General features: G+C 42.4%; 2 protein-coding genes and 1 long non-coding RNA gene across 6 annotated transcripts in view; 2 read left to right on the top strand and 1 right to left on the bottom strand.

Moving 5' to 3' along the window:
• Window positions 1-1,159: 1,159 nt before the first annotated feature.
• On the bottom strand, window positions 1,160-1,634 carry LOC310880941. The gene is made up of 2 exons (XR_014571999.1): window positions 1,408-1,634; window positions 1,160-1,316 (listed from the first exon to the last, which is right to left on the bottom strand). It is a non-coding gene; the product is annotated as an uncharacterized lncRNA (long non-coding RNA).
• Window positions 1,635-1,650: 16 nt separating this feature from the next.
• On the top strand, window positions 1,651-7,067 carry LOC310880938 (TLR adapter interacting with SLC15A4 on the lysosome-like). Of its 2 annotated transcripts, XM_083797491.1 has the most exons (3): window positions 1,651-2,648; window positions 3,286-3,467; window positions 5,029-7,067. In XM_083797491.1, exon 3 carries the CDS (start codon window positions 5,076-5,078, stop codon window positions 5,994-5,996), a length of 921 nt encoding a protein of 306 aa, XP_083653617.1. In that variant the 5' UTR covers window positions 1,651-2,648; window positions 3,286-3,467; window positions 5,029-5,075; the 3' UTR covers window positions 5,997-7,067. The 2 variants fall into 2 exon arrangements, with proteins under 2 accessions (XP_083653617.1, XP_083653616.1); XM_083797490.1 differs by having other exon boundaries at window positions 1,651-3,467.
• A 147-nt stretch (window positions 7,068-7,214) lies between these two features.
• The window catches only part of LOC310880936 (sodium/hydrogen exchanger 2-like), a 36,629-nt gene continuing 24,993 nt past the window's right edge, over window positions 7,215-18,850 (top strand). Inside the window, exons 1-7 of one of the 3 annotated variants that reach the window (XM_083797489.1) lie at window positions 7,215-8,781; window positions 9,040-11,078; window positions 13,573-13,695; window positions 13,768-13,818; window positions 14,371-15,339; window positions 15,877-15,912; window positions 18,151-18,735. In XM_083797489.1, coding sequence (XP_083653615.1) covers window positions 18,231-18,735 — 505 coding nt within the window. In that variant the 5' untranslated portion in view covers window positions 7,215-8,781; window positions 9,040-11,078; window positions 13,573-13,695; ... (2 more) ...; window positions 15,877-15,912; window positions 18,151-18,230. Of the gene's footprint in view, window positions 8,782-9,039; window positions 11,079-13,572; window positions 13,696-13,741; window positions 15,340-15,876; window positions 15,913-17,766; window positions 18,736-18,850 lie in introns of those variants that run through there. The other 2 variants (XM_083797487.1, XM_083797488.1) reach the window with 2 other exon arrangements.

Genomic DNA, 18,850 nt, shown 5'->3' with positions numbered 1-18,850 from the left:
ATCTGTACAACAAAATGGAAGTTAAGCATCCACTGCCGCACGTTAAAGCTGTTGGATCTCTCACCTCTTGCAGCTAATGGGTTTTAATTACTTGGGACACACCTACACAAAACAAAGGCTTTGGAGGTTTGGGGGGTTTTAGGAGAGCACTGAATACACTTAAGCTGCTGCTTTCCTCTTCTTTCCCTAAGGCAGTTACAAACTGAAAGCGGACAGGGGAAATCAGCTGCACCCCATGCCTGTAAAGCTTGCCAAACAGCTTCAGTTTTTTTTTTCCCCAAATGTGTAATTGATTAGCTTTATGCTGGTCACAACAGAGGTACTGTTATTTTTCGTTTGTGTTGCCACAAAGGCAACATACAGGATGTATTTTTTAAACTAAAATTACTCATTTTTACCTTTTCTGTGGTGCCCACAGATCTAGCAATTGCATTCTTTTAAGCTTTGTGTACTGAAGTGTTGTACCGGAAGATAAAGACCTTCCGTCAAACTATAGGAGATGCACTCTCAACCCCTAAACTGTATTAGGATTTGCTCAAATCCCAGGTTTCAATTCACCTGCTCTGAAGGAAACCAGTGGCTTAATTCTTTCTAGGGTGGCTTGTGAGCAAGCTGCTTGCTTGCCATTTATAGGATCATTTTTCTTCTGTCTGAGCAACTAAAATACAACCGAGAGCTAACAGTTACATTGACGGCTTTGAACAGTGTATGCTGCTTGTCTGTCACACTTGCCCTTATTTTAAAAAATGGTGCATAATGAAAGGTAGAGAAAAGGGCTTCTGATGGCATTTCTCATTATTATGATTCCCATTTACTTTCCCTGTATATACACTTCACTTGCATAACCAAGATAAATCTAATTTTCTCGTCTGTTTATAAAAGGTCTTAAAATCAAACACAATTATTCATCAATGTAAAGCTCGATAAAAATCAGTTTCAAAATTCTGTTTAGAAAACTAACTGCGTGTGCGCATTACGTTTACCTAACTTGCTGCTTCTGGTTACAGAAATTATTGCACTGTAAATAAACTTTTCTGCCACCTAACGTGGGATTTTCTTCATTTCTCATTAAACATTTAGGCCACCTTAAGGGGAGGAATTAGCTACGGGGGGGTGAGCACTGGGTCCCGGTGAGTACTGAGCACCCTCGGTATTCCAAGTATACAAAACACATTTATTTAGTAAGCTGCGTTCGTGAAATATCAAGTGCCGGGCCCAGCCCTTTATGCGGTAATTCCTTCCCTCGCCGGTTCGTCTGTCGAGGACATCTTCAGGAGCTTGGAGACTGCGTTTTCAGTCGCTTGGTGCTCGAAATCCTTAAAAAGAAGAGAAAAGGGGCATCGTTATGCTCGCGCTGCGACCTGCGCGGCGATCCCTGCTGGCGGAGCGCCGCCGGCCGGCGCTCACCCCGCGGCACCGCTCGCCGGTCAGCATCTGCGGCCGCAGCGCCCGCGGGTCGCCGCCTTCTCCCGCACCTCCCGCAGCGGGCCCTCGCTCACGGCCAGGATCCGCCTCACGGCCGCCTGCCGCTGCCTCACCGGCGGGGCGATAGCGACAGCACCGGGGCCGTGACGGGGCCGTGACGGGGCCGTGACGGGGCCGGGCCATGACGGGGCCGCGCCCCGCCCGTACCTGCCTGGAGGCGGTGGCGCTGCTGTAACAGCCCCGGATGGAGCCCATGGCCCCGCCGCCGCCGCCCCCTGCCGTCGCCGGGGCGAACCAACCGCCAATCAGCGGGCGAGGCGAGCCCGCCCCGCCCTTCCCATTGGACGCGCCTCTTGGCGATCAGCTCTGAGGCCCGCCCCCTCCGCATAGCGGCGTGGAGGGACCGGGGCTGAGGAAAATGGCGGCCGACCTCCTTCCTTCCGTTCCGTTCCCTTCCCTTCTCTTTTTCCCTCTTGAAAACTTGAAGAAGTCTCGGTTGTTAAAACAAAATGCATTTCAATGGAAAACAAAAGACTTGAACCACCTGCACTTAGGAAAAATTAGCTTCTGCTTCATATTTGTGTGTACATAAAAGGCATAGTTGGAGCTGAAATAAAGGACTTTGTTTACATGTTGTGATTCTTATTGTTCGTGTAATATGATAATGTAATATGATTGTGTATGATAATGCATAATGCTGTAGTATTTATTTTTCTATACATGAATGATGTAGTTAAATTTCTTTGTCCTTTATACATTTTAATTTAACTTCAGGGTTCAGACACTGTTACCTTATTGACACTGCTTCTTCTAACTGCAACCTGTATTCAACTTCTGAAATAAATTTAATTCCGTCTCCTGCTGGTTTCATGTCTGTAAATACAAGGATTTTTTTTTTCTAAGAAGATCTTAGCAATAAAGATATTCATTTTCTCAGATATCGGTGCATCTGACACCCGAGTGGAACTGAGATGAAAGGTGACTTGTTTTTAGTAACTCACAACTAGCTTGCCTAACTTGATTTCTTTCTCTCCATCTCTCCGTTACTTTGCTGTTTTGTTGAAGCTGCTTCAGCGAAAAACGTGAGTGCAGCTGGCACTAATTACGAGCTCGGTGAAGGAGGCGAGGTTTAAACTGCGCGGAATTTGAGGCAGCCAGTTTCCTGTGAGGCCTGATCCCCTCCAAGGCGGGGGGCAGGAACGCTCTGTTGAAGTCACAGCCAGGTCTACCATGCAAAAATTAGTCACGTAGGATGATTTAAAAAAAAAAAAAAGTCATTTTAAACAGCCTTTAAATATGAATCCAGTTTTATATAAATTCACTGGGAATAAAAATGGTTTGCATTCTCCTCCCATAAAAACAAAAGACTTCTGAAATGGAGGTGAAAATGAGGGAAGAGGAATAATTTTAAAGAGACTCCGCTGGACATAGAGGGTTATAGTTACTACAAACTGCACATTAATTCATTTCTAAGGCACATCCTTATTTTTCTGCCAAAACTTGTTGAATGATGGGTTGCAATCAATATGTTGCTATAATGTTATCTCTGCACTCTAGTTTTATTTTACATTTGGGTCTCACTCCTATCACTACACTAGCAGTACTTAAGAGCTTTTGTCTAAATAACTAAACTTGCATAGATGGAATTGTTTCTTGGAATCCAGTTTCAGTTTTTGAACAGCCTGATGAAGCACAGACACCCTGATTGTTTAATAATCTTTGTTGTTTTTAAACGATGTGTTTTGGCAGCTACCAGCTCATCGGCATTGCACCCCAGTCAGAAACATCTCAATTCATTTTTTAACATACTCCTTTAGATTTGCTGTCACTCTGTACTCAAAAACTGCACACTTTTTCCAGTGGGATCACTTCTGTTTTAAAAGGACAACAAAATGGGGAACTGAATCATGTGTGCTTCAGTTATTGCCCACACAGTCGGCAGTGAAGAAAGAGTATGTGAGAGTCTGGTCTCTTACAGCAGCCGAAGTAGGAGACTTTGGGGCTATGTGATTATCTACCTTTCTTACCCTACTTAAGAATTGGTAAGTCCGGCTTTTTGTCCTTTTATTTTGTTATACCCCACCCCCTTTTTGTGCCAGAACGGTGGCACCATTTACTTTATTTAAAAGAGAATGCAATTCTGCTGCAATTACCATATTTTAGCTTTTATATTAGCACTGTGAGCATTTTCAAAGCAATATAGCAAAATTTTCGAGCATGTAAGGATCTGGGTACCTGCAGCCTGTTTTTCAGAAGTGAATGAGGCATGCAGTATTCCAAATTCCGTTGACATTCAGCAAGATTTAGACTGCAAAGTACCCTTATTTCTTTTGAAAACAGCACTTCGTTTCCTAAGTCCCAGAAGTGCTGAAGAAAATGTTGCCCTGCTTTTTGCATATGTAAATGATTCGGTAGATAAAGTAAACAGTTATGCTAATGTAACCAGGAGAAGGCAGGGTGTACTGCCTTTCTTGCCTGCTTTGGTCTGACTTGCAAGCATTTCCAAATTCCAGTGTTACATTCAACTTCTGGGAAGGAGCAGTGCAATTTAAGCTAAAAAACAGCCCTGAGAAAGGAAAAAACAAGTGCTTGTACTGTCACAATGCATAAATTTACAGAGGGAGTAGAAAACTTCCATCTATCAAGTAACTGGAGTTTTAGAATAGCTCTCTGGAAGGAGTACTGGGATTAAAAACAAACAAAAAAAGACCTAACCTATCAAGTTCCACTGCAGAACAAGTGAGTTAGAGTATGGTTTGGCTGCTGATAGTTAGCAGCAAATGAGCGGAGTTGCGGAGGATCTTTCCGGTTATATATCAAATATCATGTTAAATTTGCAGAGGTTTCATTTGGGTGGAGAGCTATCTGGTGACTTGTGTGGCATCACTACTGGTGTAAAGTGGCAGCACTGTGAGAAGTAGTGAGCCTTAATTGCCCATGATATCAGCCGAGGTTTTGGTGTATTTCTTGAAAGCGTAGGAAAGGGCATGCCAGAAAGTCTTGTTCTTCAGGAGTTTTAGTGTGTGCTCTCCAGTAAAACTGCCTCATCCCTTGCCTGCCTTCACTATTTCAAAACATGAGAGTGCCAGAGACGTGTGAAGGTGCTTGAAATATGCAGAAATTAAAAAGATATTTGAAGCACAGAGGGATTTTCTTGTGTTCGTCTTTCCCATTTTTCCACAACAGGAATGGTTATGATCTTTCCCTCAGTGAATTTAGGTCAGTCTCGGCTCTAAATGGAAATCAAGTGAAATCACTTTGCTTTTTTTTTTTTTTAATCCTTACCCAGTAGCAGCTCACGAGTATGCACCACCTCAACTAGCCACAATGCAGAAGAGATACCTAGGTACGGAAATGTGATATTAGAGATGAAGAATCCTGTCAGTGCCCCCTTCGTATCTTCAGAATGATTTTGTTGACCTGAGTATAGAGATTAAACTCATAGAAAAGCACACAGTTTGCTTTTTACTAAAAACAAATGTTCTGGAGACAAAGCAAAATCACAGACTGTCTCTATGAAATATGCACTGTTCATTTTTTATTGTTATACCTCTTTTTCCAAGCAAGCTTGAGGTCTTTTGCTCATCTTTTTTTCCCTCACAGGACTCCATGGAACTGTGGTGATTAGACTGCAACTCGCACTTGTCATCATGCTGGCAGAAGGCATCTTAACTAGTCTCGTATATAAAGAAAGCTGTCATCAAGATAAGCCTCACAAGTCTCATGCAGCAAAAAAGGATGAAGAGGGAAACTGGAGAGAGAAACTTGTAGACGACCCCAAAATTACAGGACTTGCTGATGGATGTGAGAAGCAGGATAGGATCTCTGCTAAAAGCGACATGGAGCGCAAGAGAGTTCCTCAGCAGAGACCCATACTAGGGTTTCCTGCAAGAGATCAGAAAACACTTGTTGAAGGAACCGTATCACCAGCTTTACATATCCCCAGAAGAGAACAATATAATGAACAGATGGATTTGTATAGATCCTGGTCGTGCAACAGCATATATCAAAACTATCCTGACTTACATATTGGGGGAAACCATGTGGGGGACCATACATGTGATTCAGGATGTGTTTTGGACCACGTGTGTGATGAACCTCCTGATGGCCCTGTTATACTGTCCATAGACATTCCTCTCGGTGAGTCTCCTCCGTGTGAGCACCCTGACAAGCCAGGCAGTAAGTCCCTGCCTGGAGACGAAGCTGGAGAAAGGAGCATGGTGCTCTGCGAGGAGCCTCTGTCAAACTCCATGCTCAACGACTACATGGAAACAAAAGCGGCGGAGTTCTATAAACTGTTTTTTGAAGAAAACTTGACCAGGTGTGGCTCTGTAAGAAACCTCCTCACCTGCAGTTTGATAAGGAACAACCTGAATCAGATCAGCGTTCAGATATCCCAGGAGCAGAATATAGAAGCATCGAAAGCCAGAGAAGTGCTCTTACAGTCTTTAGCTTTGTTTAGTTTGCGCAATACTACCAACAGAAGTAGCTCTGAGTTCAGTACTCCAAACTTACAAATCTCAAACCCAGCGTGTGTGAAAAAGAGCTGCAGGACGCAGTTTACATCATGACTGAAGTGCTCAGCTGAAGAGGTGAATACAGTTCAGATATGAATATTTCACTCTGAGGATTAAATTGGGAAAGGAAAACATTTAGACACCACAGACTTTTTCAAATAAACGTTTTAATGATTAAATCATACTTTGTCTATGGCGCTCATTAGCACAGGAAGTAAATGTCACTGTTTTCTTTTTTCCAATGCAGAATTTGAAATGAATCAATCTCTAAAATGCTACGTGACCCTGTTTTTAAAATGTATACGTTCTCCTTCTAAGGCTCTGGCTGTATGAGCAATTGTACTCGTGTTTCATTGGATCTACTCCTGCAAGAATAATCAATCAAGGCAGAATTTCTGGTAAAACTTTGATCTAAGAGACGGATCCACCCACCCAGTAAATCAAATGGTCTTTGTTGGACTTCGGATTAGGCTATATAGTTGAAGCCTACATTTTGGACATTCAAGTTCAAATTTTGCTTCTGCAAAGCTTGATCACAGTGGCTAAGAAAATATTTATTTGGTTTGAAAAAATCTCATTAGCTGATGGAGAATTTCAGGACTCTGAATTATTTTGTATATAGTATCAAGCACAGGAAGTGTATCAACATGAAACATCAATCAAGACACATTTTTATTGCATGTATATGTTTATACTGTGTAGGTAGAGTATGTTACAATGAAAATCTAAGTGAAATAGTTGATCACAAATGTAAAAATATTTTCTATAAAAATGTTTTCCTTTTAAATATAGCCTTACCTCTATGATGAAATCCACTTAGCTTACCACCACTGTATTATATGTTCAATTTGCATTTTCAGTAGGCAGACTCCGGCTTTATTTCCTTGAAAATGAAGCTCCTGCAGCCTCAGCAAGCTAAGACTATTGCAGCATTCCTGAAATGATAGTGCAAGCTTTCTTCGTCTTCATTTGGAAATTTAAATGCAGATTTTGATACAGAAATTTCACTACTTAACTTTCAAACCTATTTTCTTCCTTTTTTATTACTTCTTGTCACTAAGTATATCAACTGGAAATTAATCACTGTGTCGCCGTTATAAAATGATAAATGAATTAGGCTATTAACTTGTCTGCGGAAATTTTCTTTTAATAAGGGAACCTCTTTACGTGCACAATGACTAAGTATGATTTCACACGTCTGCAGTTCTGGGTTTGCAATCCTGAAGTCCAATTCCAAAATACCCCAACAAACTACACTTACACAATTGTAAGCTTCGACAATGCACGCTGACGTGCTAGTTAAGTCACTTTACCCAGATCCTGATGCCACTCAGTGGACAGCTATGGGATGAGTTATAAAGCAGAGCTTCTCAGTGAAGCTTGCTATCAAACCGTGGATGTAAACCAAAACCTTCTCTGTCTTTGAGGCACACCTCTTAAACTCTGGTGCGTAATATGCATTTTTTAAATCTTTGTCAACCCTCTGAGAGAACGCGAAGGATCTATGATCTCTAGGTAATAACACATCAAATGCAAACGTATTTATGCTTGTAAATCAAGGCCCTTGACATCCGATCAGCCCTTTGAAGACATAAAAGTTGTTTTTTAATCCAGCATCTTCAGTTGTTGGGCTTCTTTAAAATCATTATCGAGTGCTGGAATTTATAACAGAAGTATCAGTAGGCTTGAAAGAACGCCTCAGAACATTGAGAAGATCTGAATTCACAAGGGATTCACCCTGAAGCTCTTAATTCAAGTAATTTAGCTCGATTGGTTGCATTTACTGTAATAGAAACTGTGTGACGGGGGTTAGAGTTAAAATTGTACCTGTTTTGGCCTATACAAAGAAGGACATTTGCAGGGAAAAAATAATAATAGTGTACTGGACTCTTAATAAGCTCTACCAAAATAAAGACTGCACTTTCATGGCACGGGGCTTCTTTTGTAGGAGGAAGATGCAAATGCCACTCTGTGCAGTCATTGTGTATGATGTCAAACAGTCTGCTAAATATAGCGGGCTGTGTTATGGAAAGGGAACTGCAAAACTTTCATGTGTCTCGAGATTTTAACCCTTTCTGATGCCTTTCAGTCTCTTTCGGGATTGGTGGAACTTAACTGACGTGTATGCCTTGGTGAATTTATGTATGTAATATCTAATACACATTCAAATGGAAACACGTGGATTTAATATGGCTTGTGCATTCAAATTTAAGACCAAACCTCAAAGCTCTAAAATGAAACCTGTGACCGTCAGCAGTCACGGCTCCTCAGTCTGTCTGAATAAGACTAGGCATCAAGCCCGCCCAGGACCTGAGTGGCACGAGTACCCCTGGTTTTAAGGTGTTTCGAGCTTGGAATTACAGAAAATTGGCATTTTTCTTCTCTTGAATTGCCTGCAAAGCTGGACATTCATTTCATTTGAAAATCCCATTTCTTCTCCTTGTTTCTCATCTCGAATGCCTAACTTTCAGTCTTTTATGTCATTTTTGCAGGTAGTCTTCGATGTGAGGTAGACTTTTCCACAACAGCGTTGTTGTGAAGACGTAAGTGACCATTCCTTGCCTGATCAAAAATTCTCATTGACCTTAGTCAATGCAAGAAGTATAACTAATGCTGAAACTAGTTCGTGTTTTCTTGTATGATGATAGGAAAGGATGCTCTGCTTTTATTGTGCACCACACTAATTCTGTGTGTCTCATTAATCACCTTCTCAGCACTCAGGATCGAGTCAAGTCCTTTGGAAGAGGCCAAATGTCTTCATTAAATTCTGAAGGAGTCCAGAACGGGCAGCACCCTAACTTGTTCCTCGGGAGAGGTGCAGGGAATAAGTTATCTGAAGGTGAGAGGAAAAATATTCACAAGGGCATCAGTAACCAAAGGGTTTGCAATTAACCGTAGAAAAAAAGTGCTCTGTGGCATTTGTGCTGCCTTGGCCTAGCCTTTTACTTCCCCTGGGACACATTTATAGTTCAAACCAACGTCTTGAAAGAAGTTAATTGCACAAGGTTTTTACTCAGGAAATTTGGAAGTCAAGAGTTTAAAGCCAAGGTCCAGATTCTGGTAGTTTTTTTTTTTTTTTGTCTGTCCTTCTTCCCAGCCTTAGAGAGACAAGTTAGAGGAAACGTGTACTTCTCTCCTGCCAGCCCCAGAATCATAACCCCAGATCCTAAAGTCAGGTCGGCTGCAGACCGATCGCTGAGGTTAATGGAAGCAGCAGGAGCTGCCGAGTGTTGGGAATGCTACGGTGGGAGACACCGCGATGGACCCGCTTCTCCCATCACCACAAGGAGATGGAAGAGAACATGGAAGTGAATATTCTGTATTTGGCAGGATCCAAGGTTACCATGAAGCTGTGCCAGTCCCGGACCTTTTCAGGACTGTTTTCAGAACCCTTTCTTGAGTTGTTTTTATATTTTAGCTATATTGTAAATGTTACAATGAAAAGAAAACACAACAGAACAAGCAATGTTATGAGAAAAGCTTGTTATCTGTAGCCTTTACTACAGTTATAGCCTTTATTATAACCTGATGGGGGCGAGGAGCCTGTTATATAATTCATGGCAGCAGCTATGCTGAAGCTGGCCCCACTGTGGATGCGGAGGAATCAAGGGCATGTGTAGCATACATGACTTTATAACATATATGCTTTGGGGTTTTGTTTTTCTAATAGAAAAATATAAGATGGCTTGTTTTTTAAGACTCAAATAAATGCACAGTTTAGAGGAGGGAAAGGGAAAATGCATTTTCAGCTAATTTTTGTTAGCACAATAACGCATTTTAGCATTACAAGTAAAGTCGTAGATAAATGCACATTGTTAATGTATAGTACCAGGGACTGTATTTTGTTATTGATGTTATGCAATTTTGCCCATGAAAAACTATTCTCTGTGTAGTTTTTGTCACTTGGATTTAGAAATTTAAATAACTTCTTAAAATTCACTTCTCATTATAGGAAGAAAGATATCTGTGGTGTTGCTGCAGAATACATTTAGGAGCAAAGTCTGGTAATTTCTAGAAGAATGAGACAAATACAGATTTATTCACTTAGGTACCATATTTAGTTCCATTTTATTTTCATTGATACGTTTCAATTCATGACATGCTTTGATTTATATTTTATTTTTTTAATGTTTGAAAGATATCGAATCGCATTCTGGATTTAATTGAGGAAAACTCCATCAGCTGCACTGGAGCTGTGCCTGTTTTCTCTAGCAGGAAAAATGACTCAGTGAACTCAAATTACATAGGAAAATCACTTAAAAGGTGTGCTTTCCCAGATTGGTGCAGGACAGCAGATGTATTTTATTACAAATGAAAGCAGTGCCATGCTTTAGAGGTCACACATATGGGGCCAAATTCTGGCTGGCAGCTCTGTTTCTGCACACGCCAGAAAACCTGAAATCGAAGGCGAAATACTGGCAGGGAATTTTCTGCTCTTATTTCCAGTTCTCATTCTGCATTCCCCCAGGGAAACAGTCATCAAGTCCTGGGACCAGGACCCCAAAGAAAGCTGTGTTCCTTGAGTTAATCGCACCCGATTACCTGAGACACACAGCTAGCGTGTTATTCCCCAGCCTGTTCTCTGCTGCCCGTGGTGGGAAATGAGCCCCTACAGAAGGAAGATTGTTTCCCAGAAGAGAGGATGCCCAGGTGAGCAGGTAACGGTTTGCATCAGTTGATGTTCTCATATTCTGCAGATTAACATCTGGAAAGATGGTAATCCAGCTTTCTCACCACGAGCTTATACATTAAATTGCAATTCTGATCTATTTTGCACAGTGCTCTCGTTTTAGATATAGGTTTCCAAAATTTAGATATTTGATTATAATTGATCGCATTTGCTTTTTCTTTACCAAAAGAACCTCGTCACCTAATTCCTGCCTGTCTCCTTTGAGTTAATTTATCTGTGATAACCCCATCAATCTACTGGGTATATAAATCAACTGTGTAGCTCAGCAGCTGCTTGATAAATGAGTGCCCAGCTGCTGATGCACTCTGCCTCTGCCACGTATGGGGTCCTGGCTGCCAGCAGGCTTTGAAGTGGCAAAAAAAAAAAAAAGTGTTTGGTATTGACCTATGAATCCTAAAGGGTTGAAGACCATTCTCCTTGATACTCTTCCGGCATCACAGTGTCCTGTAAGGATGGCAGATATTACCCCTGTGATAAAAAAGCGAGGGTCTCTGCCCTTCACCAGCTGTTTTCCTCCCTGGGGGGAATACCTGATGCTGTTGGGGCAAGGCAAGGGTGGATTTTTTGATGTGCCGCTCTGAGCTCTGCGGAGCTCTGTGTGCTCCAGCAGTCAGCGGTGCTGGCGAGGTACCAAAGCTGGCTGATGTGCTTCTTTTTTTTGTGCAGTTGAACTACACACAGAGAGGGCTGCTGGTTTTAATTTCCCTCTGGTGTTTGCATGGGCCTGGAAACACTAGCTTTGCTGTGAATGTGAGGTTTTATTTGCTGAAGCTGAAGTTTTTTATTTTTTTAAATAGAAAACTGGTTGTATTGGTTATATTGATGATGTTATATATGCAAATATATTTGGTGTCAGAGGATAAGTGTCTCCATGCTTTGGAAATACACCCATGCAATCTTGCTGGTGTGTAAGCTCTGACTTCTTTTTAGGGGCCCCTGGTGGTCCTCAAAAAATTTCTTGTTTTGTGCAATAATGTAATTTCTTAATATGCTGTGCTACTATTTTTTCCTCATTCCTCATCTGTACTGACAACGCACTTCTGCTTTTCATCACCAAATTTCTAATGCATGCTGTGATGCTGACCAGTTTATTTAATGGCTGTGCCTATTGCTCAAGCCTGTAAAATTGATGTTTCAGTTGTTACTTACTACAAAAATTAACAGAGCTCTGGGCAGGCAGGCTGAGAGTATCAGAGGAAAGGTTTTATGTAATTATGTACTCATTACTGTTAAATTTTGTCAGATCAAGAGTGTCCCTGTGGGTAAGCACATGATGCCATGTTCCCAAATTGACTATTGATGAAGATACTAAGATACTACTACATAGATAATATACTTTTTTTTTTTTAATGTTTCTTTATTTGGCTTGCATGCATAAAGTTATAGAAGAGTAACCAGTTACTGCTCGTCTGGCGAGCAGTAAGGGAGACACAGGACTGGCAAATGGTTGCCTGACAATCTGCTGCGTCTTGGTAAGAGGAGTGTGTTCGTGGGCTTCTCGGGCAGATGCTCTCTGTTTTATTGTGTGCTTTGCTCACTGTCATTCTTTGTTGGAATTGTTCATTTATCCTGAAGTAACTTTTCTTTATGCAAAGACCCTGGATTCTGTCTCGTGTGGGAAGAGAAGAGTGAGAGAAAACCTAGACTTGCCCAACTCGCACCCTTTTTGTGCGTGTGAGCTGCATACTACTGCTTTGTTTCAAATGAATAAAATTCATGAACTGAATGGAACCATGAACAGAACTGCAAACTAACTTCCAAAAAAATCTTGGCCTCAAGTTTTAAATAAACAGATTTTGTTCATTCTTATTCCTCTTCCCTGTTAGTTGAATTAAAGAAAAATAACTCTTCTTGGAACAGAAAGGGAAAGCTGTAATGTTACATACGCAAAAGCTGTGCAAGTTGGGCAGGAAAATAATATCCCCAAATATTTGCGCTGGTTGTGCTTGCTCAGAAAGGAAGCTGACACAACACCATTTCCCTTTTCTAACCGTTCTCCTCTCAAACTCAGCTATTAAACATAGTACAGGTCATCGGTCACAGGCAACACCACTGCACTGAAACAGCCTTCAAACAGGTTTACCGAATGGTTTTGTATAACAAATACACCCTAGGAAGTATCCATCTGCTGATGTTTATTCCCCCAAAGAAGCTATGGGCTGCGTCATTACGTGACATTTACTGTCCTTAGTTTTAATGCACCTCACACCGCGGCTTGCTGCTGTAATCACTTGCACTGACTTCCAGAGTTCGTTTTCCTCTTTGGGTCTGTATTTTGTGATTACCAAACTGTCATGGCCATGAAGCACGACAACAGTGGTTTTCAGTGTTGGGTTTGTCCAGTCTTGTGTATTTTCCTACCCAATGACAAAAATTAAAATGGTATTAAAGCAGCAGTTATTTTCTGCTCTTCAGGTTGTCTTGCAAACATATCAAAGAAAATAAATTACTAGGCTAGCTTTTGACTGGTTCAAGCAGACATTTACCAAACAGTCTCCAGTCTCACTAGATGTCAACTGGAGATTTGTTTGCACAAGTTTAAGAATTTCACTCCAGTTTGGTCACGTAAAAAGTAATGAGCAATAAAAGAATTATTTAATGGGAGAAACATCATACTGTCTCTTGGAAATGAGTCTCATCTGCACTTGTGTGAATTCTGGATGTGTCTCAGGGAATTAAAACTTTGTAACTCAAATGAAAAAAATTGTTTTTAGGTAACTGGAAAGGATAAGTATTATTTATTTTATTGAGGCCACCGGCTCAATAAAGTTACAAACTTCTCCAGTTATAATGATGAAGAAAGGTATTAAAGGCTATTTGGTTTACAACTCATTTAAGCAATTTCTCAAAATGCTTGAGCTGTTATTGACAGAAGTGGAATCCAAACAGAAGTCAGTACCAAAACGATTAACGTGTACTTGGCATGTAATTGCCCTGCAGGAATCGTTTCAGGCCACGTTAATTAGTCAGCAGCTAAATGTGAGGCCACCTCGCCGCCAGCCTGAGCGCCGCTGCTGTGGGGAAAAGCAGCAGGGGCTGGGCAAGGACATTACATCCAAGCAGGTAAGTCCTTCTCCTTTGGATCTTCCTAATGTTCATGTGGGAGCGATTATTTGTTGGACTTTCTCCTTTTAGGCAAGGTAAAACCCTCAGTGATGAATCTGCGTTCATCAAGCCGGTTAAATGGTAAGGAATAAGCAACAAGTTTTACCTCTGGCATTGTGTACACACACTGCAGCTTCCTGATCGCGAGGGGGAGATCAGATAAAGATCTTCATTCTTTCAATTTATTCTTCTTTACGTTGAGCAAACAAAGTCTTTATTAGAAATGAGTAGTTTTGTTCAAATTCTCTTTAAAACCAGTTCTTTGAATGAAGTCGCTCGTTAAGTGTGTGCTCTTCCTTGAGTGCCGTGCGATACAGCAGCACAACTCATCTCGATCCCTGCAACACGGTTAGCTTCCCAGTATCTTCGTGGCCTGTGATACACTGAGGGGAAAAAAAAAACACAAAACAAAAATCCAAACCACATGTTGTGACTTTACATTTTAAGGGGTTTTATGCTTCTGCTTCTCAGAAAAGCTGCGTGATCCTTCCCAGCTAGGGAAGTGTGATGAGGGGTTTGGTCTTAATTTCAGTTTTGATTAAATCCTGTTAAACTGCTTGTCTGCTGTATCTATTTTCTGTGTTTGCTTGCATATGTATGAAAATATGTACCCTTCCATCCCTGCTTCTTCAGGAAGAAGATCAGTATTTTATGCATAGTCTTCACTGCACATATTAAAATGCAATGGAAAATGCAGGCAATGAGGAGGAGAAGCTTATTTTTTTTTTTTTTTTAAAAAAGATGACCTTGTGAAAATATGAGCAATTTCCATTCTGATGGTGGAAAAGATTTTGCACATTGATAAACTGGAACGACTTTCTTCAAACTTTGGACAGTGCATGTAAGCAAACGGCCGTTCTTCTGACATCTGTGGGAAAAGCAGGGTTTGTGTATCAGGGTCAGTATCAATAAGACTTCTGTAACGTATCGAATATATTATCTTTACATGAGCTGATCAGATGGAGTGTACAGGTAACTTCTTACGAGCTTTACTGTGGATTTACCACAGCTTTAGTGGGAGAGCTCCTCTGTTGGCCAGGCACCGTTCCTGCAGGAGCGGGGCTACGTGGGGTCAGCAAACACCACGAGTACTTATTAGTAAAATCTTCCTTCTTGCCACAGATCGCAGGTCGAACTGCTGTGGCCGTGGGTAGCCTTGTGCTGCTTTTTGTGCTCCCGTGGGATGCTGCAGGAGCTCCGTGCCAGCAGCCCCCATGGAGAGGGAAGCACGCAAAGGCAAAGAGCGCGTGTAAGCTCTCTTTGCAACCAGACCTCGCTCACACAATTAAGAAAATTGCTTTGGAGGGAGAAAAAGCCCGGCTGTGCGTCGGGTAGCGTGCTATACGCTATCGAAATAATTATTTCATGGAAGGAAAAAAAAAGTCAGTCTTTGGTTTTTGGGAAATGGGACTTCACTGTGGAAAAGCGAGAATGGTGCTCGCTACAGAGACTACAAAATAGTAATAACCAAGAGCTTTTGAAAGCAGAAATAATTCTACCAGGATTACCTGAATTGCACCGAAGACTGGAAATTAGTGGAACTCCCGACGGTGGGAAATTCTGCAATACCCTTCGCACGCAGCGGTGAGGGGGAGCCGTCCGGTGAGTTCTGAGCCCGGCAAATTGCTTAAGAAGATTACATTATGTGATCTGCCGTGCTGGGTGTTTCTGGGAGGCCCCAGCCCAACACAGGATTTTCCCGTGTTATTAACTGTAAGCTAGGGAACTTTAAGTACTCACGGTTAAGTAAATGCTTAAATGATTTCCTCATTTGAGACCCGAATAATATTTAAAGTCTTTGCAGTACTGTAGCTGAAAGGTACATTACAAATTACTTTTCTTCCCCCCATCCCTGTAGGGTATGAGCATACTCAAAGTTCTCTTTTATAAATTTCAGTGGTAGATAATAAGAATTTCAGGAAGTGATGGAAATTGAGATTTAATTTACTGCATTTCTTTCATTAAATGATTCTCTCATATATATAAAAAAAAGCCATAAATTAGAGCATACTTAGAAGTAATTACAAGTCAGGAAGCTAAAAAAAAAGTAAATAAAGAAAAATAAATTTGTTGTCACTGATTAAGGAGTATAATAGCAACAGTTAAAAGAATTCATCTAACGTAGTATTTTCATTACAGGATCCTGAGTTCTGATTGCTGTTACCGTGCTACACAGTAAGTTGTTCTTCCCATAATCCCAGTCATTTCAACAGGAGAAAGGTGCCCGTCAATAAATTTATGGGGATCCGAATCTAGCCCCGAAACCTAAAAATGGGGGAGAGCACAGTACATTAGGAAAAAATGAAAGCATGTCAATAAGTGTATGATTAAATTGTATTCACATTAAAAAGTGGTTCAATAATATCAATAGCCATTACAAGAGGAACAACAAGGACTGTGTTATCAGCGCTTTGGAAAAACATTTTGCTGTTTGCTTTTGGTTTATTCGTAACATACCTAATGAAAAGTGATATATATGTAAAAATGCAAGGGAAGTAATGAGCTTATTTATACGGAACTTGAGGGTGAAACAATTCAAAAAATAAAAATGAGGAGTTTTAAAGTGCTAGGAGTGAACTTGAAAGTTCTCACTGTGATGAAATATAATGTCCAAAACATTTGCTAAGAGCATTTAGTTATTCCTGCATGGATCTGGGTATGGAAAGCAGTAATTAGACTGAGGAGGACAACGGCTCTTTGAGGCAGGTGCGTGAGTCTGCGGGGGAGGAAAGCCGGTTGCAGAGGGAGGCTCCGTGGCTGCAGGGACGCAAATGCATTGCTCCGTCTGCATGGAGCTGGTTGCAGGGACGTGACCGGCAGCACAGAAGGGAGCAGAGAGGAATACACATGAAGCAGGCTCAGTGAAACTCTGCAGAGAGCACGGGCACAGGCTCCTTTCCTATCTGTTGCGTTTTATATCTTTTCCTTAGAACCAGGGTGTGCTCTGCTCTGTTCAGACAGAGCTCTGGTGAGCGGTTAAGGTAAACACGTGTATGCACGTGTGGTTTGTCACTTCACCTGTCATTTTGGCTTCCTTCTTAAGGTCCTAATTTTTGAAGCTTTCTTTATTAGAACAATGGAGCATATTTTAATTTTATCCTTGCTTATGTCTCTTAGATGTGGTCTTAAGTTTGTAAATTTTTCTGGTTCCATTATCAAGTAGATAATGATTCCACAAACAAAAACATTGTCCAGTAGCACAGCTCCATGCTGCAGGTCTTTTTTCCTTCTAAGGTGCAAACACTTCATTTCTGGCTTAGGAAAAATGCAACTGAATGTTAACTTCCTTGCTTTTTACCTCAGAATATATACATATAAAAATCAAACTGGATTGTCTGGGGTGCGGGAGAATAGGAGGCTGGCAAAACTCTTGAACAAATCTTCAAACTCCTAAGTTCAGCACCAAGCATTTCGGCAGAAAGAGGAAATACGATGGTGGGACGTGCGAGCCCAGGCTCAGAGCTGCCTCCATCACTCAGCTCTGACGCCAGTGCCCTGGGCGCTTATCATCATCCCTGCCTCAGTTTGTCAGTAGAAGAAAGTTTGTTTCTAGCACCACTTGGTTGTTGGGTTCTGGCTCTATCGCAGAGAAGTGGGTCACCAGCATGTTATTGGCAGCTCGATTTTGGTGTCACTCAGGCAGCTGCAGAGAAACAGAGAGGCCATCGATTAGTCTAGCAACAGCCTGGGGCCTCTGTGTTTTAATTACATCTGTTCTTTGGACTAAATTCATCCCTGTTGAAACATCATTAACTTATATGAAACTCCACAATGGAGGAATTTGACCCAATATGTTTTTTTTTTCTTTTTTCCCCCTCTGTGATATTTGTACATCTTGTTCTGTTGAAAATACGTCTTTCCCAAAACAGGCATTCGGGTTTATGTAAAAGTTGGAGGTTGGGGTTGCAAAGAACTGCTCAGACCAGGCCATCGTATGCCCTGTGGCATGGTATCAAGCCACTCCAGCTCAGAGTCTGGCAGATTTTGCTGTTGGCTCTGTCCGTCTGTCTGTCCAGCTTCTGTAAGCAACCTCACTCAGTTTTCAGTGCCGTTTCCAAGCAGCGAAATAAGATAATTTTTCCTGTTTTCTTTTACTATAAGATGAAGCTTTAAGCAAATGTTGAAATTTATTCCTCTGTTCAGGGGGCCTTCATCCAGCCCAGCTTGCAGCTCTGTGTTCAGCACAAGAAAGCAAGTTGCTTTGCTTGGTTTTCCAAATGGAAACTGATTATCAGTAGCATCGCTGCCTTTGGGCACTGTGGGCAGCGGGCGAGGGATGAGAAGTCCGGTGAAATTCACTGTCTGGTTGACCCCTTTCTGGATGGGGTTGGTTTATGTGGGACCTTTTCCACTAAGGCTTGGCTGCTCTAGTGGCAGTTTCGGTTTTACTTTATTTTTTTTTCCCCCCTCCAGGGTGGCTATCTGAGGCACGGGGAGCCAAGCCACGTCAGGGGTTGGCACTACGACGCGACGCCCCTCAAACATGCGCAGGAATGCATCTGGTACGCGAGGCATCCGGAGGGGGAGCCTTTGCCCGTGTGGGCACGTGGTCCCCAGGGGGTGCGATCCTCGGGGGGGGCTCCCAGCGGGGCAGAGGGGTGGTGAGAGGCCGGGCTGTCGCTCCTTTCCACATCCACCCGTGCTGGCTGGCTCTGTCAGGACGCATGCAGCATCGAGAGCAAGAGCCAGCGGCCGGGAGCGGCAGTCTGTGGCCAAACCCACGCAGCGGGCGGCTTCAAGGGCAAATGGAGAGGCAGAGGCCAGGGTGCAGAGCCGCAGCTGCTGTCCTGGCCGGGCCCTTGCTCTCCTCCTTCCTGCAGGCCGCCCGGGTCAGAGCCCTGCAGGGCTCGCCAGCAGCGGAGAACGGGAGCTGGGCTGCCGAGGAAGCCCAGGGCAACGAATCCTCGGAGCACGCCTTCTTCTCTCTGGATTACCAACATGTCCAAGTCCCCTTTGAAATCACGCTCTGGATCATGCTTGCATCCCTGGCCAAAATAGGTAAGGCATCTCGAGAGGGTGAGGAGCGGTGCCTCGCCTGCTCTGCGGGGCGGCCTGGGGACAGCGGTGGGGCGGGGAGGCGTCGGTCCTTCCTCAAATCCCCTTTGTGAGTAGG

This window comes from Anser anser (assembly GCF_964211835.1).
Source record: "Anser anser genome assembly, chromosome: 13".
In the NCBI taxonomy this organism is placed as follows: Eukaryota; Metazoa; Chordata; class Aves; order Anseriformes; family Anatidae; genus Anser; species Anser anser.
The sequence above is the reverse complement of the archived record's forward strand: the minus strand, read 5'-3'. Positions and strand labels throughout refer to the sequence as shown.

Coding starts and splice junctions, on each gene's coding strand:
- LOC310880938 (XM_083797491.1), top strand. CDS start 5,076: ATGCTGGCAGAAGGCATCTTAACTAGTCTCGTATATAAAGAAAGCTGT.